The 25,113-nt window shown below is 42.1% G+C and overlaps 1 protein-coding gene across 8 annotated transcripts; it reads left to right on the forward strand.

Annotated features, from left to right (window-relative positions):
* Positions 1–1,208: 1,208 nt before the first annotated feature.
* On the forward strand, positions 1,209–25,113 carry RCN1 (reticulocalbin 1). 8 transcript variants are annotated; one of them, XM_073658101.1, is made up of 7 exons: positions 1,209–1,347; positions 3,768–4,016; positions 8,022–8,215; positions 10,483–10,661; positions 14,816–14,876; positions 20,024–20,223; positions 24,576–25,113. In XM_073658101.1, the coding sequence occupies exons 2-7, from the start codon at positions 3,796–3,798 to the stop codon at positions 24,681–24,683; spliced, it is 963 nt and encodes a 320-aa protein (XP_073514202.1). In that variant the 5' UTR covers positions 1,209–1,347; positions 3,768–3,795; the 3' UTR covers positions 24,684–25,113. The 8 variants fall into 8 exon arrangements, with proteins under 8 accessions (XP_073514202.1, XP_073514203.1, XP_073514208.1 ...); XM_073658102.1 differs by having other exon boundaries at positions 1,219–1,347; positions 3,740–4,016; XM_073658107.1 differs by having other exon boundaries at positions 1,337–1,374.

Genomic DNA, 25,113 nt, shown 5'->3' on the forward strand with positions numbered 1-25,113 from the left:
CCTTTACATGTTCCTCCATTACTGAGAAATCAACGCTTGAATTGATATGCAAATGAGACTAAAGTGCTTTCCACCCATGGGCGGGGAATAGAGCTGGAGAGGGGAGAGGTTTGGGAAGTAATACATTAAAGTCAATGGGTGCTAGAAATAAATTGGATCCCATACGGAACATCAGAGAGGCCTCTGATCTGATACAACCGAGGAAAGTGATAATGTATATGGTTAATAATGGATCACACATGGAGGTGATGTATGGACAGACTGATGGATGGCACATTACAGGGGTTCTGCTCTACCAGGACAGCCCCTTCTCAATATGAATGTTTGCTCCGTTAGAATAAAACCACTTACTCCCCTCCTGTGTCGGGGCAGTTCCAGCGGTGTTGACACTTGCGTTCTTGGGGCTCTCATGAGGTTGTGCCCCCAATTACGGCTGGTGTCACTGGCCCTGCCTTCAGACGTATCGTCTGACGTCCTCTTGATGTTCCATTTGTCTGAAGGTGGAGCCAGTGACGCTGGCGGTGATTGGACGCCAGGCTCACGTGTTTTAACATCCGCACGAGAGTGCCGGCATCGCTGGAAGAACACCCGAGGGGTTTCGATTTTAATGGGGGCAAACATGAGAAGGGGACGTCCTAGTAGTAGACAACGCCTTTAATGAAAATCTGATTAAAATTAGAAAAAAAAAATCATCCAAATTTTCTGGCTGAAACTTAGACGATTTTTCATACACCTGTCTGCAAGCGCCTAAGGCCACAGCCCACTATCAGTATTTGATCAGTATTTTTTCTCAGGAGTGGGAGCCAAAACCAGGTGAGGAACAATCAGAAAAAAGGTATAATAGAAACAAGTCACCAATTCTGCATTTATCACCCGCTCCTGGTTTTGTCTCCCATTCCTGAGAAAAAATACTGACGGAATACTGAGCAAATACTGATAGTGGGGCCATGGCCTTATGCAGCGATCCGTCAGTGCAGGAGCCACAGCACTGGCCGGTCCGCCGTCTGGGGATGCGGGTGACAGGAGAGCGGTACCGGCAGCTCCAGTGCAGGAGGACGTGCAGCAGGCATTCAGCAGCACAGATAACCGGCCGTGCTGGCAGTGACACGTGTAATCAGTGGCGGAGCTCAGTCCGGTACTTGCCGGCAGCCCTCCAGCACCAGTAACCCGTGAGCTGCCGGCACGTACACTGCCGTTATCTCCAGGGTCCATTGCAACGTGGCGCGCTGGCCCCGCCTAGTCATTGAGACACAATTGACCAATCAGAAGCTTTGTAACAATGGCGGCGGCAGTATTGTTCTAGCACGCTATTGGCTGAGAGCAGGTTCCCATATCTGCCCGGATCAAGTAAGTGCAAATCTTTAAATGCTCAGTGTAGGTGTCAGCCCGGTCGGGTGAGCGGGGACCGGGGGTGTGTGAGAGCAGCGACCTGCACTGGGGCTGGGTGGGCCCTGGCGTATACAGGGGGGTTGCTAGCTGTCCTCTAGTGCTAACTGATGGGCTGCTGGGCATCTCCATGTACTCCAACATGGGGCTGTGCTGAGAGCTTACTGAATGGGTTCATGAACATGCCTGGTGGGCTGCACCAAGAGGTGTCTGGTGGTCTGCACCTGAGCGTGCCCAGGGTGGTCTGCACCAAGAGGTGTCTGGTGGTCTGCACCTGAGCGTGCCCAGGGTGGTCTGCACCTGAGCGTGCCCGGGGTGGTCTGCACCTGAGCGTGCCCGGGGTGGTCTGCACCTGAGCGTGCCCGGGGTGGTCTGCACCTGAGCGTGCCCGGGGTGGTCTGCACCAAGATATATCTGGTGGTCTGCACGTGAGCATGCCCGGGGTGGCTTGCACCAAAAGGTGTCGGGTGGTCTGTGCCAAGAGGAGTCTGGTGGTCTGCACCAAGATGCATCTGGTGGTCTGTAACGAAGCATGTCCGGAGTGGTCTGTGCCAAGATGCATCTAGTGGTTTGCACATAAGCGTGCCTGAGGTTGTCTGCACCTGAGCGTGCCCAGGGTGGTGTACCCCAAGATGTGAATGGGATGGCCTGTGTCATGATGTTTGGTGGTCTGCACCATGTTGTGTGGTAAGCCCTCAATGTTCCCATGGTGGTCTGCACCATGTTGTGTATGGTGGTAAGCCCTCAATGTTCCCATGATGGTCTGCACCTTGTTGTGTCTGGTGATAAGCCGTCAACGTTCCCATGGTGGTCTGCACCTTGTGTCTGGTAGTAAGCCCTCAATGTTCCCATGGTGGTCTGCACCATGTTGTGTATGGTGGTAAGCCCTCAATGTTCCCATGATGGTCTGCACCTTGTTGTGTCTGGTGGTAAGCCGTCAACGTTCCCATGGTGGTCTGCACCTTGTGTCTGGTAGTAGGCCCTCAATGTTCCCATGGTGGTCTGCACCTTGTGTCTGGTAGTAAGCCCTCAATGTTCCCATGGTGGTCTGCACCTTGTTGTGTCTGGTGGTAAGCCCTCAATGTTCCCATGGTGGTCTGCACTTGAATGTGCTTACATGTCTGCAAATAGTTAGCATTTCTGTCAGGTGGTCTGTGCCTTTTTTTTGTATTCTGGCATGGTTGGTCTGCTTTTTTTTTTTTTTTACATTGATTGCACTTGGTGGCCTGGACCTGACTGTCCTGTAGGGGTGCTGTCTCCTGTTAGTTGATCAGGTAGTGTCGGGGTGGCATCTCAGCCTAATTTAAGGGTTGTACAGAGTGAGAATGTCATGAGTAAAGAGAGTGTAGGAGATTGTGTGAGACAATACAGTAAGCGTCCAGGATTATATGGAGAGTGCAGACAGTGCAAGAGAATGAAGGAAACGATCCATCAAGGTCATAGGCATGTCTAGGATGTTATCTAACGGTGCTTTATACGTATAAAAGCTGAAGACACATGAAGTGGTTGTGCAGGAATACTGTATGGCTTTGAGGCATGGAGAAGCGATGCATTTTGAGTGGTACTTGTTGGGTCAACAGTTTGATGCCCAGCCAATCCTTCTTAGAATAGGAACTGTGCATGATTCTCACTGAACATTGTTATAATATTCATATATTGCGCCATCATGTTCCACAGCACCTTACAGATATCATCACTGTCCCCATAGGGGATTGATATTGTGAGCACCTATCAGTATGTCTTTGGTGTGTGAGAGGAAACTGAAGAACCCAGAAACCCACACAAACACGGGGAGAACATACAACCTCCAAGTAAAGAGAGAAAGTACCCCTCATCGTTCTTGTACGCAGAACTGCCATCTTGCTCACTCGTCCTGCTTACTCACACATCCCGCTAGCTCCATAGCTGCATATTTTTATCTGATATTTAATAAGTGATGTGTTACAGATGGCGAGTGCCATTTTATCTCCTTACTTGGACTTATTGCATTTACATTCAGCACCACGAGATCCATTTCAGCTATAATGTGTTTCCTATTTAACATTATGCTCCCGGTATTTTGATTGTACCAAGTCATATTTTTTGTTTTTCATAGAACTTGTATGGAAAAGGTCACTTAGCACAATCAAAACTCCTTGCACATGTTGTCCTTGGGGGATATTTGAACCCGGAGCCCTAGTGCTACCCCAGTTGCATCAGCATCTCTATCACCCAACTTGCCGGCCATGTTCAAGGCCAAATCAGACCATCAAAGTCTCTTGCTTTCATGTAGAACCACTAGGGTTAACCAGGATCCTGTCTCTTTTGTCCTCTCCAGTTTACCCCAATCTTTTAATTCTCCTTTTTTCCGTAGTATATAACATTGACCTGTGCTCTTCCAGTTCCAGCACTGCTGTGAGGCGGAGGGAGATGCAGCCGGAAAGTCTTTTTTACCTCTTACTACTATGTGCTGGAGAGATCCTCGCCAAACCCATGTTTCGCAAGGAGAGGATCCGCCTGGACCCTGAACTCAATGCACAGATCCATGAAGAGAACCAGAGCTTCCAAATGGATCACGAGGCTTTTCTAGGGAAAGATGACGCCAAGACCTTCGACCAACTCACATCAGAAGAAAGCAAAGACAAACTGGGGTGAGACTTACAATCCTGATTATAGTGGGGGCTTGAAAATCTGGGTGATTGCCACTACAGTTGCCAGAGGGGCGGTCATCTTGGCTACTCCATATTTAAAGGGAGTCTGTCAGCCCCAAAATGGTAACTAAACTGCCTAAACATTTATTTAAGGGTCCTAGCCCCTACTTAGATCATACTAGGCATGTATCATTTTACTTAATCTTTTATTAAAAATTCAACTTTTATTTGATATGCAAATGAGTTCGTTTCAGTGCACCCTCAGCGTGGCTTACACCTCTTATATGCATAATAAAGCCTATGATTGACCAAACGCAGTGTCGTATTATTTCATGTTTAGGCGCAGTGTCAGTGCAGGTACGGACACTCTGGCTGCGCTGTGACGGTTGACTGTAGCGAACAGCTGTCATATGTCAGATTGCCTGCCAGAAGCCGCTCGCTCTCTACACTACTGGGTCCAGCGACCGCAGACAGGCAGGAGCCGGGGATCAGAGCCATGTTCACTCTGCTTCAGAGAGATTTTTAATAAAATATTAAGTGGAACTATACTTGCCCAGTAAGACTAAATGGGGGGGCCTGCATAAATGTTTAGGCAGTTTAATTTTGGGAATGACAGACTCCCTTAAAGTCTTTATCTCTTTACTTTTAGCGCATGTTCACATGAAGTTTTTTTTTTTCACATAGATTTCAGGAAATAACACAAATCTATGTAAAAATAGGCCACAAAGTGCCATCCTTTATTTTGAATGGGAATTCTGTGTTGCTGTTTACACGGCTGCAGATTTTTATGACACTGTGTCGAAAACTGCTTCATTGCTGCACATATCACTTATTGCTGCAGTTTCTGACCCGGAAACACTCTCCAATGTCTATGAATACAAAAACATACTGGCGCTTCACATAGAAAAAATAACAGAGCTGCTGGTAGTGAACAGGTCCTGTGTGTATGTGCCTGCAGAGAGTAATATCAAAAATCAACAACTAAAACTACCGCTCTATACAGAGACAAAGTTTTTTTATAGCTTAAACTAGATACAGTAAATACAAATGGTCCAGAAAGAAGTGGAGCTAAACAGATGAGTGTCAGACCTCCTGCCTGCATATCAAGTGTAATAGTTTGCTAATGTTCAGAGTTGGAATCCAATAGGTGTAAAAGAGCAAAGAAAAAGTACTTACTATGAAAGGGCTGAGTAGCTCCCATAGAACAATGGGTCAGATCCGTAGGCTTTTCAGCGTAGCATTGGATAGCTGCTGGATACGCCGTTTAAGTCCTGGGCCAGCTGAAGAGAAGTCCAGCAATGGTAAGCGCTATATAAAGTCCGTCCGTGCTGGATCTGTGCTACACTGAAGTGATCCGGCAGGATGAAGCGGGAGCGTCCTCCCATGTAATGGTCTCCTGGCAGCTCTGGAGAGATGTTTCAAATGCGGCGCACTCAGGCCGGAAGCGAAGCCACGTGATCGCAAAGCTGGTGGGGGTGTGTCACTGTGACGTCACAGTCAGAGGTACGGGATCTGGAAGGGGCCACAAATGACCGACACGTTTCAAAGGACACAGTCCTTCTTCCTCAGGAAGGACTGTGTCCTTTGAAGTGCGTCGGTCGTTCAGCACTAAATAGTCTAAGTTTGTGAAGTGAGAAAAATATAGGCATAAAGTAATTTTTTTGGATCAAATAAAAAAAAAAAAAAAAAAAATGTGCATATGTATTCATATACCTAAAAATGTCTGGTTCAACCGATTACCTTCATAAGTCACATGCTTAGTGAAAGGAAGTCCACTTGTGTGCAATCTAAGTGTTAAATGGTCTGTCAGTATATACACTTTACCTTTTCTGAAAGGCCACAGAGGCTGCAACACTATTAAGCAAGAGGCACCACTAACTAAACACCATGAAGACCAAGGAGATCTCCAAACAAGTCAGGGACAAAGCTGTTGAGAAGTACAAGTCAGGGTTGGGTTATTAAAAAAAATAATAATAATAATAATTCTCAATCCCTGTTGATTCCCTGGAGCACCATCAAATCCATTATCAAATGGAGAGAACATGGTACCACAACAAACCTGCCAAGAGAGGGTCGCCAACCAAATCTCTCAGCCTGGGCAAGGAGGGCATTAATCAGAGAGGAAGCACAGAGACCAAAGGTAACCATGATGGAGCTGCAGAGTTCCCAAGCAATGATGGAGTATCTGTCCATATGACTACAATATGCCGTACACTCCATAGAGGTGGCCTTTATAGAAGAGTGGGCAGAAAAAAGCCTGACACACAAAAATAGTAAGGCTCGTTTTGAGTTTGCCAAAAGATGTGTGAGACTCTCCAAATGTATGGAGGAAGGTGCGATGGTCAGGTGAGACCAAAATGTAACTTTTTGGCCACCAAGGTAAACACTGTCTGGGCCCAAACCAGCACAGCTGATCACCCCAAGAACACCATCAGTGAAACGTGGTGGCGGCAGCATCATGCTCTGGGGATGTTTTTCGGCAGCAGGGATAGAGAAAATGGTCCAAGTCGAGGGGAAGATGGTTGGTACGAAATACAGGAATATTCTTGACCAAACCTGTTTGTCAGTTATTTGAGGCTGGGACGGAGGTTCTCCTTCTAACTAAGACATTGACCAAAACATACTGCTAAAGCAACACTCGAGTGGTTTGAATCTGTGGTCAAAGTTTAAGATTGCTGTTCACCAGAGGAAACCAGCTAACATGAAGGAGCTGGAGCAGTTTTGCCTTGAGGAATAGGCAAAAATCCCAGCGGCAAGATGTGGAAAGCTCATAGAGACTTATCTAAAGTGACTTGCTGCTGTAATTGCTGCAAAAGGAGGCTTTACAAAGTACTGACTTTAGGGGGGTGAATAGTTTTGCACACTGAAGTTTTCAGTTATTTTGTCCTATGTGTTGTTTGCTCACAATAAAAAGAAAACCAATGTTCACAGTTGTGGGCGCCTTCTTTACATGAACTGATGCAAACCCTCAAAAAAGCAAAAAAAAAACAGTTGTGTATAGTGGCTTGTAAAAGCAAACAGCAATTCTGGAATATTGTATTTGTCTCTTTCAAACACTGTTCAGTTTAATGGACATGGTGATATTATTGTACAGTTCATTGTGATATCCTTTTTATGTTTTTTTTACACAAATAAAAATGGATGTGGGGGGCGGTTGCCATATTGCAAGACCCAATAGCCTTTTTTTATTTTGCCATGGACTGTGTCGTAAGAGGGATTATTTTTTCAGGATAGACCGTACTTTTCAGTGGTGTCATTTTGGGTGCATGCAACCTTTTTATCATATTTATTTTGTGATGCTGGATGAGCAAAACCAGTCATAATTAATTTTTTTCCCCTTACAATGTTCAGTGTGGGATAAATAATGGTATAGTTTTATAGTACGGGTCCATACAATTAGTGCGATGCTCAATATTCTTTTACATTATGCACAACAACATTCATGAGGTATTGTGCTCATGATAAAGTATGTACATCAAATAGCGTCAAGGTTTAAAGAGATGGGGGGCGGGGGGGGGGTTCATACATTTTTAGCTTAAAATGTACTGAAAATATTGCATGTTTTGCCTTTTATAGCTTCTGTGTTGCATTGTTTATTGCTAGGTGCAGAAGTTTTTCCTTCCAAGCTGATTTAAGACCAAATGAAAGTTGAGCTGAACCTTGTTGACATAAAACAGCTGAGGGGAGCTCAGAAGGAACAAAGATAATGGTTATAAACTCTCCTGTCAAAAGGAGCTCTCTGATGGATTCTCAGTTTGCTCATTCTGTACACAGCAATAGACAGTATAACATAAAGGCTCTAGACTGCAAATGGTGCAATATTTTTAATGCAACCCAATTTTTTAAAAATGATTTTTGGCAAAAAACATGTATTTAATAAATTGAAAAAAAAGGCCCTGAAAGTGTCCATACCCTTTAATGCTTTGGGCCCATGGGGACTTTGAAGTGGAAACATTTATAGAAACAAAATATTTTCATATTCCTAAATTGTGTTTTTGTTCCTAGCAAAATAGTTGACAGGATTGACAGCGACAGTAATGGGCTAATTAGCACTGAGGAGCTGACGGCCTGGATTAAGCGGGTCCAGAAAAGATACGTCTATGAAAATGTGGCTCGAGTTTGGAAGGACTATGATGTCAATAATGATAACCACATATCCTGGGAAGAGTACAAGCAAGCCACATATGGGTATTACCTGGGTAAGTTGCTTCTTGTATTTATTCTGCTGCTGATTCTCTACTGTATCAGGATGGTTTTAAACAAGCCGTCTGGTTTTCTTTAAAAAATATAATAATTTTTAAATATTTTTGGCACTTAATTCATTTTTTTATGATTATTTTTTTTTCTTTTATCACAACATTTCAAAGTTCATACACTTTTTTTTTTTAAATCCATAATATTTATATTTTTCCATTGCTGGAGTTGTGTGATGGATTTTTCTTTGCTGAATGACCTGTAGTTCTTTGGTGCAATTTTTGGGATTTATTATAAGATTTTTATCACATTTTTTTTTTTAAGACCTAATGAGCAAACAAAATTAAATTTTGGCATTGGATTGAAGTTTTAAAGGAACTTTAACATGTGATCCCGATTACTCAAATGAAACGCTGAGATGCCTCAGTAATATATTGTACCATTGCTACCAGTGATATGCCATGCCTTGTCACATCTTTTGCTTTGGCAGGCATGGGGGTCATTGTTGGGCCCCTGGCTGCTATGGCATCTGATCTGCTCCACCTGATCGCATTATGCTGGATAGGGTGACTGGAGGGATTCTGTTCCCTCGGTAAAACCACTTGTATGATGCAGTTAGCATTAACAGTGGCATGCTATCCTGGCCATTAGAGCAGGATATCTGCAGTATGTACAGCTGACACCTGCAGGGTATTCTATATTGATACAACACATATCTTTAACCTTCTCACTATGATGTGATATTAAAAGGACCTTTCACCAAATTTTTCATGTTGAACTGGCACACAACATAATGGTGGCTTGAGACGAACAAAACGTTTTTTTTTTATTATTATTTAATTTTGCCTCTCCATGGTGGAGATATTAGCAGTCAAAGTATTTGCTAGCTAATGAGTTAATACCCACTTGGACTTTTAAAAGGTATCAGATAGTTTTCTCTGGGGGCGTGTCCTACTTCTCCCTCATTGCTACCAATCACAGGCAGGCACCAACACTTAAAGAAAAAAACGTGCCACCACAATAGTTTAGGGCAGATTTTTTAGTAGTTGTATGAGATGTAAGAATACAGCTCTAACTTCCTGGTCCAACCTCCTGCATGATTAGAAAGTACAGATCACTAACATCTTTCAAAGAAGTTCCCGTGGGGGGAGAGCCAGCACAATTAAGTTTAACTGTGTCGCGTTACAAACCTTTCTATCAGCTCTCCTCATCCCAGTGCTGTCACCTCTGCTATACTGCACCTCTCCCACACTGCCTGTCCAGAGATGTATCAGTAATCACACTTCAGTCTGTTGTGCTCATATTGTAATCCATCTGCAGTGACATGAGAGCAGGCTGGCATTATACCACACTGAGGAGTATTCCAGGCAAGTGACTCCTGTGTGAGATGTAATGACAGCCCTGATCCTGCTGCGGAGTTATTACAAGTTTCTCAGCACAGCAGCCATAAGTGTGATACTGACATTCAAAAATCAGGAGATAGCAGAAGGGTTTGTAATATGACACTGCTAAACTCAGCTGCTGCAGGAGGTTAGACAAGGAGATCAGAACTGTATCCTTACATCTAACTCTAAGAAATGTGCTTTTAGCTATGGTGAGGGTGTGTTCTTCTTTTCTTTTGAATGTTACTGTCTGCTTATGATTGGTCAGCATCGTACAGGGAGAAGTACACTCCTCCAGTGAAAACTGCCTATTAGCTTCCTCTTACACTTTAATTTTTTATTAAAACTTATTAGGTGCCAAATACTTTGCTAATATCTCCACAACAGAGAAACTAAAAAAAAAAAAAAAAAAATTCTTCTGTTGTGCCCAGTTCAACATGCAACAATTGTTGAAAGGTCCTCTTTAACTTTCAAGGAAGGAATTGGCTGAAGAGTTGTACAGATGTACAAGAACATGGCTGATTTCTTCCAAAACTGTGCCATCACGGTTTGCAACACTTGTTTCAATTGAGCTGAGCTGAAATACCAGATACCACCATTGGACAGGTGTGGGGCCGTTACAGGGAGAAAACGGTCATGTTTTGTAATCCTGGTTATCCCTCCCACTCCAATGAACCTTTGCAGGATGTTTTCACTGACCAAGCAACGCTCTTGAATGTTTCAAAGGGTTGACAGAGGAATCTTTTTGCATTACGAGAGATGAATCTTTTAGCATAACTTCTCACCCTGCAGTCTTTAAATAAGACTAGACACCCCCATTTTAAATAATGGTTCTTGTCAGTGAACATTTCTGATAATCGCATTAATTTTGTGTCCCTATATCTGTGCAGCAAACCCTGAAGAGTTCCAGGACGCAGCCGAGCAGTTTAGCTTCAAGAAAATGCTTCCTCGGGATGAAAGGAGGTTTAAACAAGCTGACCTCAATGGAGATCTTGAGGCAAATCGGGAAGAGTTCACTGCTTTTCTTCACCCAGAAGAATTTGAGCACATGAAGGACATTGTTATATTGGTATGTGCACGTTCCTGGCTTATACAGTTTTAGGCATTGACCCTTTGTCTTTATTTTTAGATCAGTGTTTCCACATCTGAACAAACTTAAAATAGTTGTTTGCGTTTATATCTGCATGAGCAGGTATAAAAGCGAACAACTTCAGTGGAGTAATAGACATTATGTTAAAGGGGTTCTCCGGGACTATATCACTGAATACCTGTCCTTAGAATAGACTGTCTGAATGTGACCAGTGGGTTGGACCTGCCTCTGAGGTAAGGCTGGTCAAAGGTTAGTTGTGTAGTCATTATGGAGAGCTCCTGAAGGACATTTTGATGACCATTTCTGTGATTGGCATATTGGAGAAAAAAAAACAAGAGGCAGTGACAACAGGTGCGGGCGAGTTGTAGGGTTGGTCACTCACCTGATCAGGTTGCGTGGCACAACTATGTGAAGAGTGATGTATAATCCAATCGTGGCTACTGCTCCGGCCGCTGTACGGTTGTACACCAAATGGAGAGAGGATATAACAAGTAAATGAGAAAGGAGAGTGGTGGATCCCACCGATCAAGGTTATTCCAGGTGGCAAGTATGCAAAAAAAACCTTCCAATTTATTGCAACGCGTTTTAGAGTAGAACCTATTCCTTCCTCAGGCACCTGATGATCATGAGATGCCCTGGGAACGAGTAGGTTCTACTCTGAAACAAGTTGCAATAATTTGATCATTTTTTTTTTTATACTTGCCGCCTGCAATAACCTTTGTCAGCTGCAGCACCTGTGATCCCCCCAACTCCTCTCTCCTTTACATGATTGGGATGTTGAGACTCCACACCGGCTGCCCAAAATAACGTTGTCTAAATTGTGCAAGTTCATTACTTGGGGCCTTTTGTTTTGCCTAAAACTTTAGAGTGCCAGGTCATTGAGAATACTTTGGTCACTTCTTGTATGGCGGTGATGAGCATCTTTCTGCTCTCCTTACAGGTATGTTTTAGTACAGTCATGGCCAAAAGTGTTGGCACCCTTGAAATTGTTCCAGAAAATGAAGTATTTCTCCCAGAAAATTATTGCAGTTATTATTGCATATTTTGTTATGCACATGTTTATTTCCCTTGTGTGTGTATTGGAACAACGCAAAAAAACTGAGAAAATAAAGCAAATTGAACATTATTTCACACAAAACCCCAAAAGTGGCCGGACAAAATTGTTGGCACCTTTTCCTAAATTGTGGGTAAACAAGTTTGTTTCAAGCACGTGATGCTCGTTCAAACTCACCTGTGGCAAGTAACACGTGTGAGCAATATGAAAATCACACCTGAAACCGGATAAAAAGGGGAGAAGTTGACTCGCTCTTTGCATTGTGTGTCTGTGTGTGCCAGAATAAGCATGGAGAACAGAGAGAAGAGAACTGTCTGAGGACTTGAGAACCAAAACTGGTGAAAAATATCAACAATCTCAAGGTTACAAGTCCATCTCCAGATTCTTGATGTTCCTTGCTCCACGGTGCACAACATAGTAAAGAAATTTACAACCCATGGCACTGTAGCTAATTTCCCTGGACGTGGACAGCAGAGAAAAATTGATTAAAGGTTGCAACACAGGATAGTCCGGATGCGTATAAGCAGCCTCAATCAAGTTTCAAAGAAATTCAAGTTGTCATGCGCAAGGCTGTGGGCTCCGACTCCAACTCCATTTTGGTGGAGTCGGTATAATATGGGCCAACTCCAACTCCTAAAATATATAATACATTGGGTACAGCAGTTCAATGCAGTTTGTGGGGAATATTTTTTCATAAGAATTTGGGAAAGTTATGAAATGTCATATTCCCGATCTAAGGGTCTAGACTTTTAGCTGAGATGAATCTGTGCTACAGTAAACTTATCACTTTAAACATGAGCCATGTGTGAGGGAGTCGGAGGTTTGGCTTACCGACTCCACAGCCCTGGTCATGCAGGCTCAGGTGCATCAGTGTCAGCATGAACTATTCGTCGACCTTTGAATGAAATGAAACGTTATCGCAGGAGACCCAGGATTAAACTACAATACTTCTGGGAAAGGGTCTTGTTGACAGATGAGACCACGGTAGAGCTATTTGGTAAACCACATCATTCCTCTGTTTACCGAAAATGGAATGAGGCCTACAAAGATAAGAACACAGTACCTACTGTCAAATATGGTGAAGGTTCAAAGATGTTTTGGGGTTGTCTTGCTGCCTCTGGCACTAGGTGCCTTTACTGTGTGCCAAGGCATCATGAAATCTGAAGATTACCAAAGGATTTGTGGTCACAATGTTGTGCCCAGTGTCAGAAAACTGGGTTTGCATCCTAGGTCATGGGTCTTCCAGCAGGACAATGACTCCAAACATTTCTTCAAGAAGCCCCCAGAAATGGATGAAAACAAAGCACAGGAGAGTTATGAAATGGCCAGCAATGAGTCTGTATCTAAATCCCATTAAATACCTGGGGATGAGATCTTAAAATTGCTGTTGAGAGAAGGCGCCCTTCAACTATGAGAGATCTGGAGCAGTTTGCTAAAGAAGAGTGTTCCAAAATTCCAGTTGACAGGTGTAAGAAGCTTGTGGATGGTTATAGGAAGCGATTGACTGCAGTTATTTATTCCAAAGGGTGTGCAACCAAATATTAAGTTGAGGATGCCAACAATTTTGTTCACCCCTTTTTTGTGGTTTTGTGTGAAATTATGTCCAATGTGCCTTTTTTGTTGTTGTTTTTTTGTTCCAATACACACAAAGCAAAACCTGTTTAAGGCTATGTGCCCACGATGCAGAAATGCTCAGCGATTTTAGCATCACTTGGAAAGTGCTTGACAACTAGGTCACACTATATAAATCCATGCAAACAGCATGGATTTATATAGTGTGACCCGAGAGAATGGTTAAAAATAAAAAAATAAACCTATACTTACCTTCTGATGGCCCCCGCAGTCTTGCTTCGCTCCTGTGCTGGCTGCCAGCAGATCGCGGTCCTATGTACTGCAAGACCTGCCGTCACATGACTGTGACGTCACCGCAGGTCCTTCAGTCCTGCGCGATCTGTCGGCAAGCACAGAGAAGGAGTCCGGGGGCCATCAGAAGGTGAATATAATCTTTTATTTTTTATTTTATTCTTGTTTTTACAGCTTTTTTAATGGTACCTGGGTGTGGATGAGACTCTCCTCTTCTCTACACCCAGGTACCATCCGCACATTAGAACGCGCCAATTATGCAAGTACAGATGCAGTCTTGCGGAATTGGCGCTTTCTAATGCAAGTCAATGGCGGCGAAAACGCAGCACTTCCGCAAAATTAATGGACATGCTGCGGATTTTTGAGCGCAGCATAAACGCTGCGGAAAAATCCGCAGCATGGGCATTGAAAGTGCGGAATTGCATTGGAGACCATGGGGTAAAGTTTACCAAGCGTTTCCGCTGTGGAAATTCAGCAGCGTAAACGCTTGAAAAACGCATCGTGGGCACACAGCCTAATTGCAATAATTTTCTGTGAGAAATACTTAATTCTTTGGAACAATTTCAAGGGTGCCGACACTTTCGGCCATGACTGTAATGCAATTTGGTCTGAGTATGGACTTTATTGCGCAGACTGGCCACAAGTTGCCCGAACGAGACAGCTTCATATGTCTATTAGGCTGTGACTCTCTGGTAGGGACCGCGATAGCCTGTCCTTGCTTGGACTGATTTGCACAAACGTCTAAAGCGGTTCTTACACTGTCAGGACTGGTTGGATTATATCAGACTGTGCAGGGACAGGCCTCCAAGTGGTAACACCCTGTTGTTAATTTAGTGATACATTTCTAATAGTAATAGTAGAGGAAAGAGACAACACAAAGGTGTAGGAAAAGTTTCTCTGCAATTCTATTATGGGGAATGGTGTCAGGAGAGGAGACTGGTCCTTTTTATTTCCTAGACCCCTTCTGATTTAATATTCTGATACAAGTTGAGATGTCAGTCTAGGAATTTGCAGAAGGAACATCATTGTACGGGGTCATCTAGCATATTTTGTCTTTCCACTAGGTAGTTAATAAATATTAGATCAGAACAACTGGGAATTAACGTTTTTTTATATCTGTGGCATAGACTTTGTATAAAAACCGTGAACTGATTAAGTTCCTGAATCGTTTTTGGCAGCAAGAATTGTATGACCGATCTACATTGTGCTTTTGTAGGAAACCCTAGAAGACATTGACAAGAATGGAGACGGGTTTGTGGATGAAGATGAATATATTGGTAAGTTTTCCTGATCTATGTACAGTGTTGATAAGAAAGTGCTTTTATTACACTTTGTGTGTCAGACCTGTTAAAATTACTTGGGCCAAGACTCGCTGGAAACGTTTTGGCATTTAAAAATGTAACTTTGCAGGTTTTCTACCCCGATATTGAATACTGGCTCACAGACATACTAAGCTTGCCATCAGACATGCAGGAGAGCAGCACTCAATTGAGCCCTTCTGCTCCGCCATTCAGCAGCTGGTGGGATCTCATCAATGACTGCATATGGACGGCATATTGGTGTGGTCTCAACACCTGACGGCGTATCGACAAATGGACTACAAACTGGAAGTTGTAAAGGACATCAAGCTACTTAGATCAATGAGAAGTCAAGATGCAGCAACGACACTGGAAGTCAATAGGAGAATAGCTATGGGCAAATCAACTATCAAGTCACTGGACAAGGTTTACAAATTGAGGAACATTTCACTGGTGACTAAGACACGGCTCGTACATAGTCTGGTCTTTTCTGTAGTAACATATGGATGAGAAACCTGTACGATAAAGAAACCAGACAGAAGAAGAATTGACATTGCTAGCAATATCATGGATGGCAAGAAGGACAAACAAATCAATTTTGGAACAAATCAAACCAGACCTGTCATTGAAGCAAGGATCACCAAGCTACGAATTGCCTACTTTGGACACGTCATACAAAGAGGGCAATCATTGGGGAAGGACATCATGGTTGGAAGAATAGAAGGAACAACTCGAAGAGGATGACCAGCAATCCGATGGCTTGATACAATCAATATAACTGCGGAGAAGACCCCGGTGACCTATCTTGGCTTGCACAACATCGATCTTTCTACAGAGCGTTCATCTATCAAGTTGCCATGGCTTGTGCCTGAGCCGAAGGCCGTTAAATAATAAATAACACCTGAACGTCGGTCACATCTTTTTCACATGTTCACTGTTCTCTGAAAGTGCAGTCAAACTTTAAGAATTTGTCCCATTTATTTAAAAACCATGGCTGCTTTTGCTTTAACATAACAAAATCCGGTAGCGCTTATCTACGGAAGCCCCTACTATCCCTGTGCTGCCTCTCCGTTGATCCCCTCTTGTGTTTCTTGACATGGCTGTGTGATGTCTCATCTTCAACATGTCTAGTCTACCTGAGTATGTCTCACAGATGTGTGAAATTAGTGGTTGTTTTTGTTTTTCTCATTCATAAAAAGTGTTGGTTTTTTTTTCGTTTGGTGTGTGTGTGTGGGGTTTTTTTGTTTTGTTTTGTTTTTTTGTTTAAAGGACCCATTTTTTGTTTCAAAAAAAAAAAAAAAAATTTTGTTGCATCCTTTTTTTGGTATGCAGAAGTACAAAACCTTTTTTTAGTTTCTACCACCCACTAGAAGTAAAATACGGATAGCACACGGATGACGTTGTGTTATCCTCCGTTTCTTTTTTACAGGGCCATTGACTTGTATTGACAAGTTTGATCTACAACACCGATTAAAGTAGGACATGTCGTCTGTGTTTTGTTTTTGGTTTTTTTTTGTTGTTTTTTTGCCAACCGATTGTTGTGAATCGGAAGCAACCCCAAGTACAGAACACAGACAAAAGGGGCACTATTCCCGGAAAAAGATCTGGTCGTTTGGGGATATTCATGGTTGTTATCTTTGTAGATGTGCCAAGCAACACTTCATTACAAAGCTGTAAAAAAAAATATTAAAAAAATGACACCAGTACGGAAAGTTTGGAACTACTCACCAGATTTGACTGCTCACACTGAGAAGTCAAACCTGGCTTTTCTCATATATATTTAAATCTATATACATCTGATTTGAAATAATGCAGGTGTGCTTAAATTAGACCTATAATTGTGTCCCTTTTGTATATGATGAAATGAAGCAGAAATCCATCTGACTATAAGAGCAGACAAACGGTCTCCCAAGATGTTTAATGGGCTTTTGGCAATTAAAATGTTTCTTTGGTCAAAGTTCTCTCTCGGCTGGTGCTTACCTACTGCCCTGCTGTTATCCCAGCGAGCGTAAAGTAGTCCAAATTGTGTATATTGTTTTGTGTACAATGTCACAGTGCTGTAGAAGTCAGCACCCCACTTGGTAATGACAGGATGTGTTCCCAGAGTAGTTTCAGTAATGGAGAGAGGTAAAGTAATTTAATTTAGGTGTTGATCAAGAATGTTGTTTTCGCAGCGGTAGAGAGACAAAAAAATGACATTCTGTTATTTCAGGTTTACACATTTTTTTTCTGCGGCCAAATCAAAATTGACATAATGAGACCTTTGCTTCCTGTGTGATTTTCATTTCCAGCCTCACATTCTTACAACACCACTGAAGCCGATTTAATATTGCATTTTTGTTTGTATTTTATTCCATTTTTCCTGGGTTTTTATTTTTTGTGCAAAGTCTACTAATTGTTATCATGAATGGAAATATTGGCATCATGTTTTTGTGTGCGTTTTTTTATGTTTAGACACTGCTTATCAGTAATTATACAGCATGGGAGTCTGTAGTCATAGATTCTCTAAGTGTGTGTTCACATGCTGCAGAATTGCTGTGGATGTTCTTTATGGATTCTGCACAGAAGATCGGCAGCAGTTTCCAATCTAATAAGTATTGATGGGGTTTTAAAAACATAATGGCAGAAAAGATCGGAGTGGGATTGAGGGCATAGTGCAGATTTTCTAATGTGCAGCATATAAACTCTGCTACAGATTTTTAGAGTTGACTTCACCTTTTGTAATGTATAGTTAAAGCGGTGGTCTCCAGGATTGGTTGTAACTTGCTGATCTGTGAGTGTCCCATCACTGGGACCGCCTGATACAAAGCACAGACGTGTTCGAGCAGATAAAGGCTTAATGAGGAAGGTTTCTGCCAGACAGATTCATTGGATTAAGAGAACAGCTGCTAAATTGCCATTACAAAGCAGCAAACGGGTATTGGAAGCTAAATGTAAAAAACTGCAGTAGCGCTGCTGCTATAGTAAGATCAGATGGGCAAAGAGCCGCAATCTCAAAGCACTGTATGCCCTGGTGCAAATAATAATGAAAAGATAAAAAGAAAAGAGATGCATTGCAAACTACTCATAAAATACCAAGAGAGTGATTCCTACCTGTCTTAGAGAAAATGGTAGTCCAAATGAAGATATACGCATACAGCTTCCAAGGGTCCTTTGAAGAAGTCACAACTGCAACTAGAGGTGATGGACAAGTGCTGATAAGTTCAAACAGGTGCCAGTACTACAGGTAATGAGTGGAGGACAGAGGAGCCTATTAAAGAAGTTACAGGTCTGTGAGAGCCAGAAATCTTGCTTGTTTGTAATTGACCAAATACTTATTTTCCACCAAAGTTTGAAAAAAATGTCTTTCCAAATCAGACAATGTGATTTTCAGGATTTGTTTTCTCATTTTGTCTCTCATAGTTGAGGTCTACCTATGATGTCAATTACAGGCCCCTCTCATCTTTATAAGTGGGAGAACTTGCTCAATTTGGTGGCTGACTAAATATCTTTTTTCTCCACTGTACATTAGATCGCTCAAAAAACTTCTATTGAAGTGCACAGTTCTTCAGGCAGAAGCACTCAGCTTGAACGTGTACAGAGTTGTGTACAGACGCACTTTCAGTTGAAAGAGTTGTCCAATGTATTTTTATGATGAAAAGAAGCTTCTTTCTAATTACCTCCTAGTGCTGTTTCTGGCTCACACGCAGCACGTCAAGTGAGGCGTGACTCAGCGCTGGGGTCCCCGCGGTGGCTGCTGGGTTGTGGGTGGGGTTACCTCGCGCGTCACACCCAGCTTCCACCGCGCGCTTTCCCAATGAATGAGGAGAGGGTGAGCGTGCGGTGGATGCTGGGTGTGACGCCCACAACCCAGCAGCCACCATGGAACACAGAATAGGGACCCCCAGGGGTCACGTGATGCCTGCGAGCGGCCAGTGATAGAGCCCCTCACAGGCAGAAACAGCAGAGGGAGGTAATTAGAAAGAAGCTTCTATTCAGCATAAAAACACATTGGGCTATTTTGAATAGTAGTGGACAACCCCTTTAAGTCCTGTTAAGTGCATGCACTCTTGCAAGAGCGCGTCTGCTTGATGAGCTTTGCAGTCATAATAGCTGTTGAAGTGATCGGTGGAGGTCTCGGGACACAGAGCCCACTGATCGGGAGTACTTTTCAAAAGGGGTAAAATAATAATAAAAAGGGATGAACTAAGATATGTGCGCACACAACTCCTATTTACACATGTGCGAACATTGCAAGCTTTATTTATGTATATAATGTGGACCTGTCACCCTCTCAAAAGTGGCCAGTTTTTTTTTTTTTTTTTTTTTTTATTCCTGCTGCTCCTATAAGTATTGTTGTTTGTTTTTTTATTTTCTTTTTAAATCCGCCATCTGCCCCAAGAGATAGATGAATATCCATTTTTTTTATTTAGTGCTAACTTTTATGCTTTTAAAACGGGGGTGTGGCTCAGTGTATTAATACAGAGCAACCTAAAGACACAACCCCCAGAGAATCCTGTGAGCTACCAAATACCAATAAATGAAGTAAAAAGAACCATATTTCTGGAACTGATGGATTTAGAAAAAAAAATGAAAACGAGAACTGAATACTCTGAATCAGTGACGTCCCTTGCGGTGGCGGCGCTGGTATCTGGTGTCTGCATGAAGAGTATTCTGACAATGTGCTTTGGTGCCGGTTCATTACTGCTGATCTGAGCCGACGAGAGAGCGCGCTGTCATTGTGCACATCACACAGTGACTAGCCCAACCCCTGAAACAAGCGTCACTGACACTTTGTATCAGGGAGGGGGCAGAGGCTGCGGAAGTGACCACAGCCTCTTCCCCCTGATGACTCTTTGAGTATCCCAGCATGCACTGGAGTTCTCAAATGAAGTCCTCAAAAAGGAAGTAGGAAAATAAAGCAGATAGTGTAGTTAGGGAAGGATAATAAGTTTATAATTCAAGTATATTAGAAAATAGTTAAGATTATGGCATTAAATAGATGGGGATTTAGGATGAAAATGAATTTAGATTTCGGACCCCCTGTAATGTTTTAATCTTGTACCTGCTTATGCTGCATTACATTTTACTAGTTTTCTTTTGATCTGTGTGTTTAAGGTAGTAATTGACTGCCTTTTTATCTGCAGAGGATATGTTCTCACATGAAGAAGGAACCCCAGAGCCTGACTGGGTGGCCACCGAACGGGAGCAGTTTTCCGATTTCCGTGATCTTAACAAGGATGGAAAAATGGACAAAGATGAAATCCGACACTGGATTCTTCCTCAAGATTATGACCATGCACAGGCTGAAGCCAGGCATCTAATATACGAGTCTGATGTGAACAAGGTATGCCACTTCCAAAAAGAAAGGGATAGGTTTGTGTTAACCCCTTCATGATCGTTTTTTTTTTTTTTTCTTCTTCAGTTTTTGTGCTTTCATTTTTTTTATTTTCTATTTTCTTTTACCAATACATAAGTTGAAAAAAGACCATAAATAGGTCCATCAAGTTCAACCTTCCTCCACCAATTATACATTTTGTCACTAATTTAACTATAACCCACAATGTTATGTGTATCGAGGAAATCATCCAGCCCTTTTTTTGAAAGCTGTTGCAGTGTCAGCCATCACTACCTCCTGTGGTCGGCATTCCATAGTCTGACTGCTCTGACTGTAAAGAATCCTTTCCTGTTTAGGTGCCGGAGTCGCGTTTCTTCCATCCGTAGTTAGTGCCCCCTGGTCCTTAGTATGGTCTTTGGAAGGAATAAGTCATGTGCTAGTCCTTTGTACTGACCACACATATATTTATATATATTAATGAGATCTTCTCTGAGACGTCTTTATTCCAAGCTAAACAAGCCCAACTTTTCCAACCTCTCATCATATGGTAGGTCTTCCATCCCTTTATAATAATCTAGATGCTGCCTTTGAACTGGCTCTAACTTCTGAATATCCTTTTTAAAATGAGGAGCCCAAAACTGGATCCCATATTCCAGATGTGGCCTCACCAGTGATTTATGAAAGGGCAACAACACGTTGGTATCACAAGATTTAATTTATCTTTTTATATATCCTAAAATGTTGTTAGCTTTTGCGGCTGCTGCTTGACATGGGTATTCTGGTTACAAGTAAGCTGAGCATCCGTACTCCAAGTCCTTCTCCTGTTCTGTAGTCCCGAGTACACTCCCATTTAATGTTTATGTAGCAATAGGATTACTCCGTCCTAGGTGCATTACTCTACATTTATCTACATTAAACCTCACCTGCCAAGTGTTTGCCCATTCAATCATCCTATCCAGATCGTTTTGCAATATCGTAATATCAAGATCAGACTTTAATATCCTACAAAGTTTGGTGTCGTCAGCAAAGACAGACACTTTACTCTCAATCCCATACCCAAGGTCATTAACAAAGAGGTTAAAAAGAATCGGTCCTAGCACAGATCCCTATGGCACCCCACTGCTGACTATATCCTATTTAGAGAACGTAACATTTATGATGACTTTGTTTCCGGTCATTTAGCCAATTCCTTACCCATCTCCATATAGTTCCCCCAAGTCTTTGCTTCTGTAGCTTCAGTATAAGGCTGTTATGTGGTACAGTATCAAATGCCTTTGCAAAGTCCAGATAAATCACATCAGCCGCATTACCAACATCCAGATTTGCACTTACCTCCTCATAGAACCCCAACATGTTGGTTAGACACGACCGATTTTTTTCATGAATCTGTGCTAATTATCATTTATTATATTATTCTCTGCAATATATCAATGCAGGTCATCTCTTATAATGCCCATGATTCATAACTTTTATTTTTCCTTTCAACATAGTTGCATGACGGCTTGCTCATTTGCAGGACAACTTGTAGTTTTGAATGATACGATTCATTTTACTATATAATGTACTGAAAAACGGGAAAAATATTCCAAATGGGCTAAAATGGTGAAAAGAAAAGTGCATCTCCGCAATTGTTTTTTGAGTCTTGTTTTTATGGTATTCATTTGATGTAAAAATGAGTTGGCAATATAATTTTTCAGGTGTGAGACCTGTAAGGCTGCGTGCCCACTATGTGTTTTTTAAGCGTTTCCGTAGCGTAATTTCTGCCGCGGAAATGCTTAAACGCTTGGTAACTGGTCTGCAATGGTCCCCAATGATAATCCGCATGTGCTGTGCACATCCTGTGGAAATTTCTGCTGCAGATTATCATTGCGGAAAAATCCACAGCACGTCCATTAATTTTGCGGAATCGCAGCGTTTTTGCCGCCATTGACTTGCATTGGACCCCATAACATCCGCATGACTACACGTACACATGGAGATATTATGCGATTCAATGCGTGGATGGTACCCGGGTCTGGAGAAGAGGAGACTCTCTCCTCCGGACCTGGGTACCATAGTACCTGTAGTTAAAAAAAATAATTAAAATAACAAACCTATACTTACCTTCTGATGGCCCCCTGTCTGCTCCCGGCGGCGCTGCTGGGTCTTTGGCTGCTTGCGGTGGTAAAAGGACCTTCCATGACGTCATTTAGTCATGTGATGGGTCAAGCGACCACTGACGTCGGCGTTTGCGTGACCTGTCACATGGCTAAATGACGTCATGGAAGGTCCTTTTACACCACCACGAACCGCCGAAGACACCGGACGCACCAGAGAAGGAGACCGGGGGCCATCGGAAGGTGAGTATAATGTGTGTTTTTTTTTTTTTTTGTTTTTTTTTGTTTTTTTTTTTCCACCAGTTTTATTCTTTTTTTTTTTTCTTCTTTTTTTTTTTACTATTGATGCTGCATTTACAGCATCGTAACTTGGTCACACTATGTAAATCCATCGCGGTTGCATGGATTTATATAGTGTGACAACGTTGTCAAGCACTTTCCAAGTGATGCTTGGAAAAGCGCTTGACAACCCGCATGTGAAATGGCATGTAATATCCGCATGCGTTTTTTTTTGCCAGGGAGATGCAGAAACGCTCAGGAAAAATCCGCAGCATCTCTGCATCGTGGGCACATAGCCTAACTGTTTTCCTTGTCCATAAGTGGACCTTTTTATGAGCGCTTTGAGCTGATGATTTTATCGATACCATTTCAGGGACATGCAGTGTTTTTCATCTGCTTGGTATGGTGCAGGCTCCGTTCCCTGCCTGCAGATGATATAGATTCATGTTATATGGTCAAAGAGGAGTTAACCCGACACTGTTCAAAACTGTCACTATGAAATTGTAGACCCCATAAAGCTTACAAATTACAGCTGTTTTGGTGCTAGAAAAGATAAAGGGGTTTTATCACCACAGCAGCCCACTTTTTTATTTTTGTGAAGGACGCTAACCTGGCATCAAGCCAACGCGGGTCCATGATATTTATATGAAAAGGCATCATGTAAGTAGTGTTCTGTAAAACCTAGCCAGACTTGAAACTTTTTCCTTTGTTTTTTTTTTTTTTTCTTTGCACCTCTCTGCCCTAGAAACTATGCTCTATGTACAAGGATTATCATCTTGAACCAACCCCTTTTACTAATCTGTATTGATTAGATGCTTAGAGCTGTGTTTTAATGAAGTAACATCCGACTAGCCTTTACCGAACTCTCAAATCTAACCCCATGTAATGATGTTAGGACTCCATCAGACTGTTTTCTATAGCGCCTGACCTCTAGTGTGTGACATCAACACATGAAAACTAAATTCTGTAAATGTATACTTTACAATACAGTGTGAGCTTTAAGCCTCCGATACAAATCAGACTAATGTCGGGCGGACTCGCCAATAATGGCGGGTTTGTCCGACAGTCTAATGGCCGAACTATCATTTTGGCCGAACCAACAGTTGGCTAACAGCTACCTAATGTGTATGGGGAGCCTTAAACTATACAGACCTAAAAAATGTCTATGCTAATGATTTTTTATAACGTTGGTGCTTTTTTAGATTGTGAAGGCTTAATATTACACCACCTATTGGTTGGTTTACTTTGTGCCAGAAATTCGCCAAAATGTTCATATAATAGGCCACACCTCATTTTTCTGCAAAACTCTTTTGCTGAACAAGACCTAAAATGTGTCTAAAACATATAATGACATGTAGGAAAGCCTGTAACGTCCTTCCGGGAAGCCAGTACACAGAGACTGGCAGGGAGCCAGAAGATTGGGAAGATGGAAGCCAGTACACGTAACCGGCAGGGGGTCAGAAGATTGGGAAGATGGAAGCCAGTACACGTAGACTGGCCGGGAGCCTGAAGATTGGGAAGATTAGTATACTGTTTCTCTATTTCAAATGATTATCTGCACCTGCAGATTTTGCTGCAGATCTACATCTAATCCACAGCAATATCTTCAACTCTAGTATCTGATTGTGGGTTTTTACGTTCTCTTTAAAATCTATAGGGAAAATCTGCAACAAATCCTTGCTTTTTCAGCCACAAACATTCACGTACTTCAGCTTCAAAATGGTCAATTTTTGTGCAGAAAATCTCATCTGCATGTTAAAAATCTCATTCGCTTGCTAATGTAGGATACTGTGCAAACCTACATGGAAAATCCATGATGCTTTTACAGGTGTGGAGGGGCCTAGTGAACCAGACAGACATTCTCCTAGAGGTCACTAAAGCGAAGGTTCCAGGGTAAAGTTAGGACTAAGGCTGGGGTTTGCCTTTAGTTGTTACTTCAATCATTTGTAAATCCTTTATATTAATTTCTTGTTTTTGTTATTGCAGGATAAAATGTTGACCAAAGATGAGATCATACAAAATTGGAATATGTTTGTGGGTAGCCAGGCCACCAACTATGGAGAAGACCTCACCAGAAATCACGATGAGTTGTGATGAGCAGAAAAGAACTGATTTAGATATTTTTATGTCCTAGTATTTGCACCATCACAAACTATATTCATTACCTCAGAATGGGTAGCATTACCCAACATTTTAGTATTTGAAAAAGATCTATGAATAGATTTTTAATGTGATTACAAAAAAAGCTGTAGTGTTTTTATACTTTTTCTCCACCCGGAATAATGTAGTAAAGCAATAGTGCCAGTAAATTGCTTAAACTTATGTGAATATTGGGGTTCTTTTTCATTTTTAAATGCTTTCAGCCATGTACAGAAGTCTCTTTATAAAGGTATTGTCAGTCGGATTTAATTACCTAGGATATTAGTTTTTGTTCTGTTACTAATTATTGCAGCTGAAGATTTATATGTAACAATAACACATTAACACCAGTATTTTTTATTAAAGATTTTGTTATTAAAAAAAA

Source organism: Phyllobates terribilis, unplaced genomic scaffold (genome assembly GCF_046119375.1).
Source record: "Phyllobates terribilis strain yellow unplaced genomic scaffold, ASM4611937v1 Scaffold_13__5_contigs__length_258822181, whole genome shotgun sequence".
In the NCBI taxonomy this organism is placed as follows: domain Eukaryota; kingdom Metazoa; phylum Chordata; class Amphibia; order Anura; family Dendrobatidae; genus Phyllobates; species Phyllobates terribilis.

What these genes read in the sequence shown, in the direction of transcription:
- RCN1 (XM_073658100.1), top strand. Translation starts at nt 1,366, where the DNA reads ATGCTCAGTGTAGGTGTCAGCCCGGTCGG. An exon ending in CACATATGGGTATTACCTGG is followed by an intron (nt 8,216 to 10,482) that starts GTAAGTTGCTTC and finishes ATATCTGTGCAG; the next exon opens with CAAACCCTGAAGAGTTCCAG. An exon ending in TGAAGGACATTGTTATATTG is followed by an intron (nt 10,662 to 14,815) that starts GTATGTGCACGT and finishes GTGCTTTTGTAG; the next exon opens with GAAACCCTAGAAGACATTGA.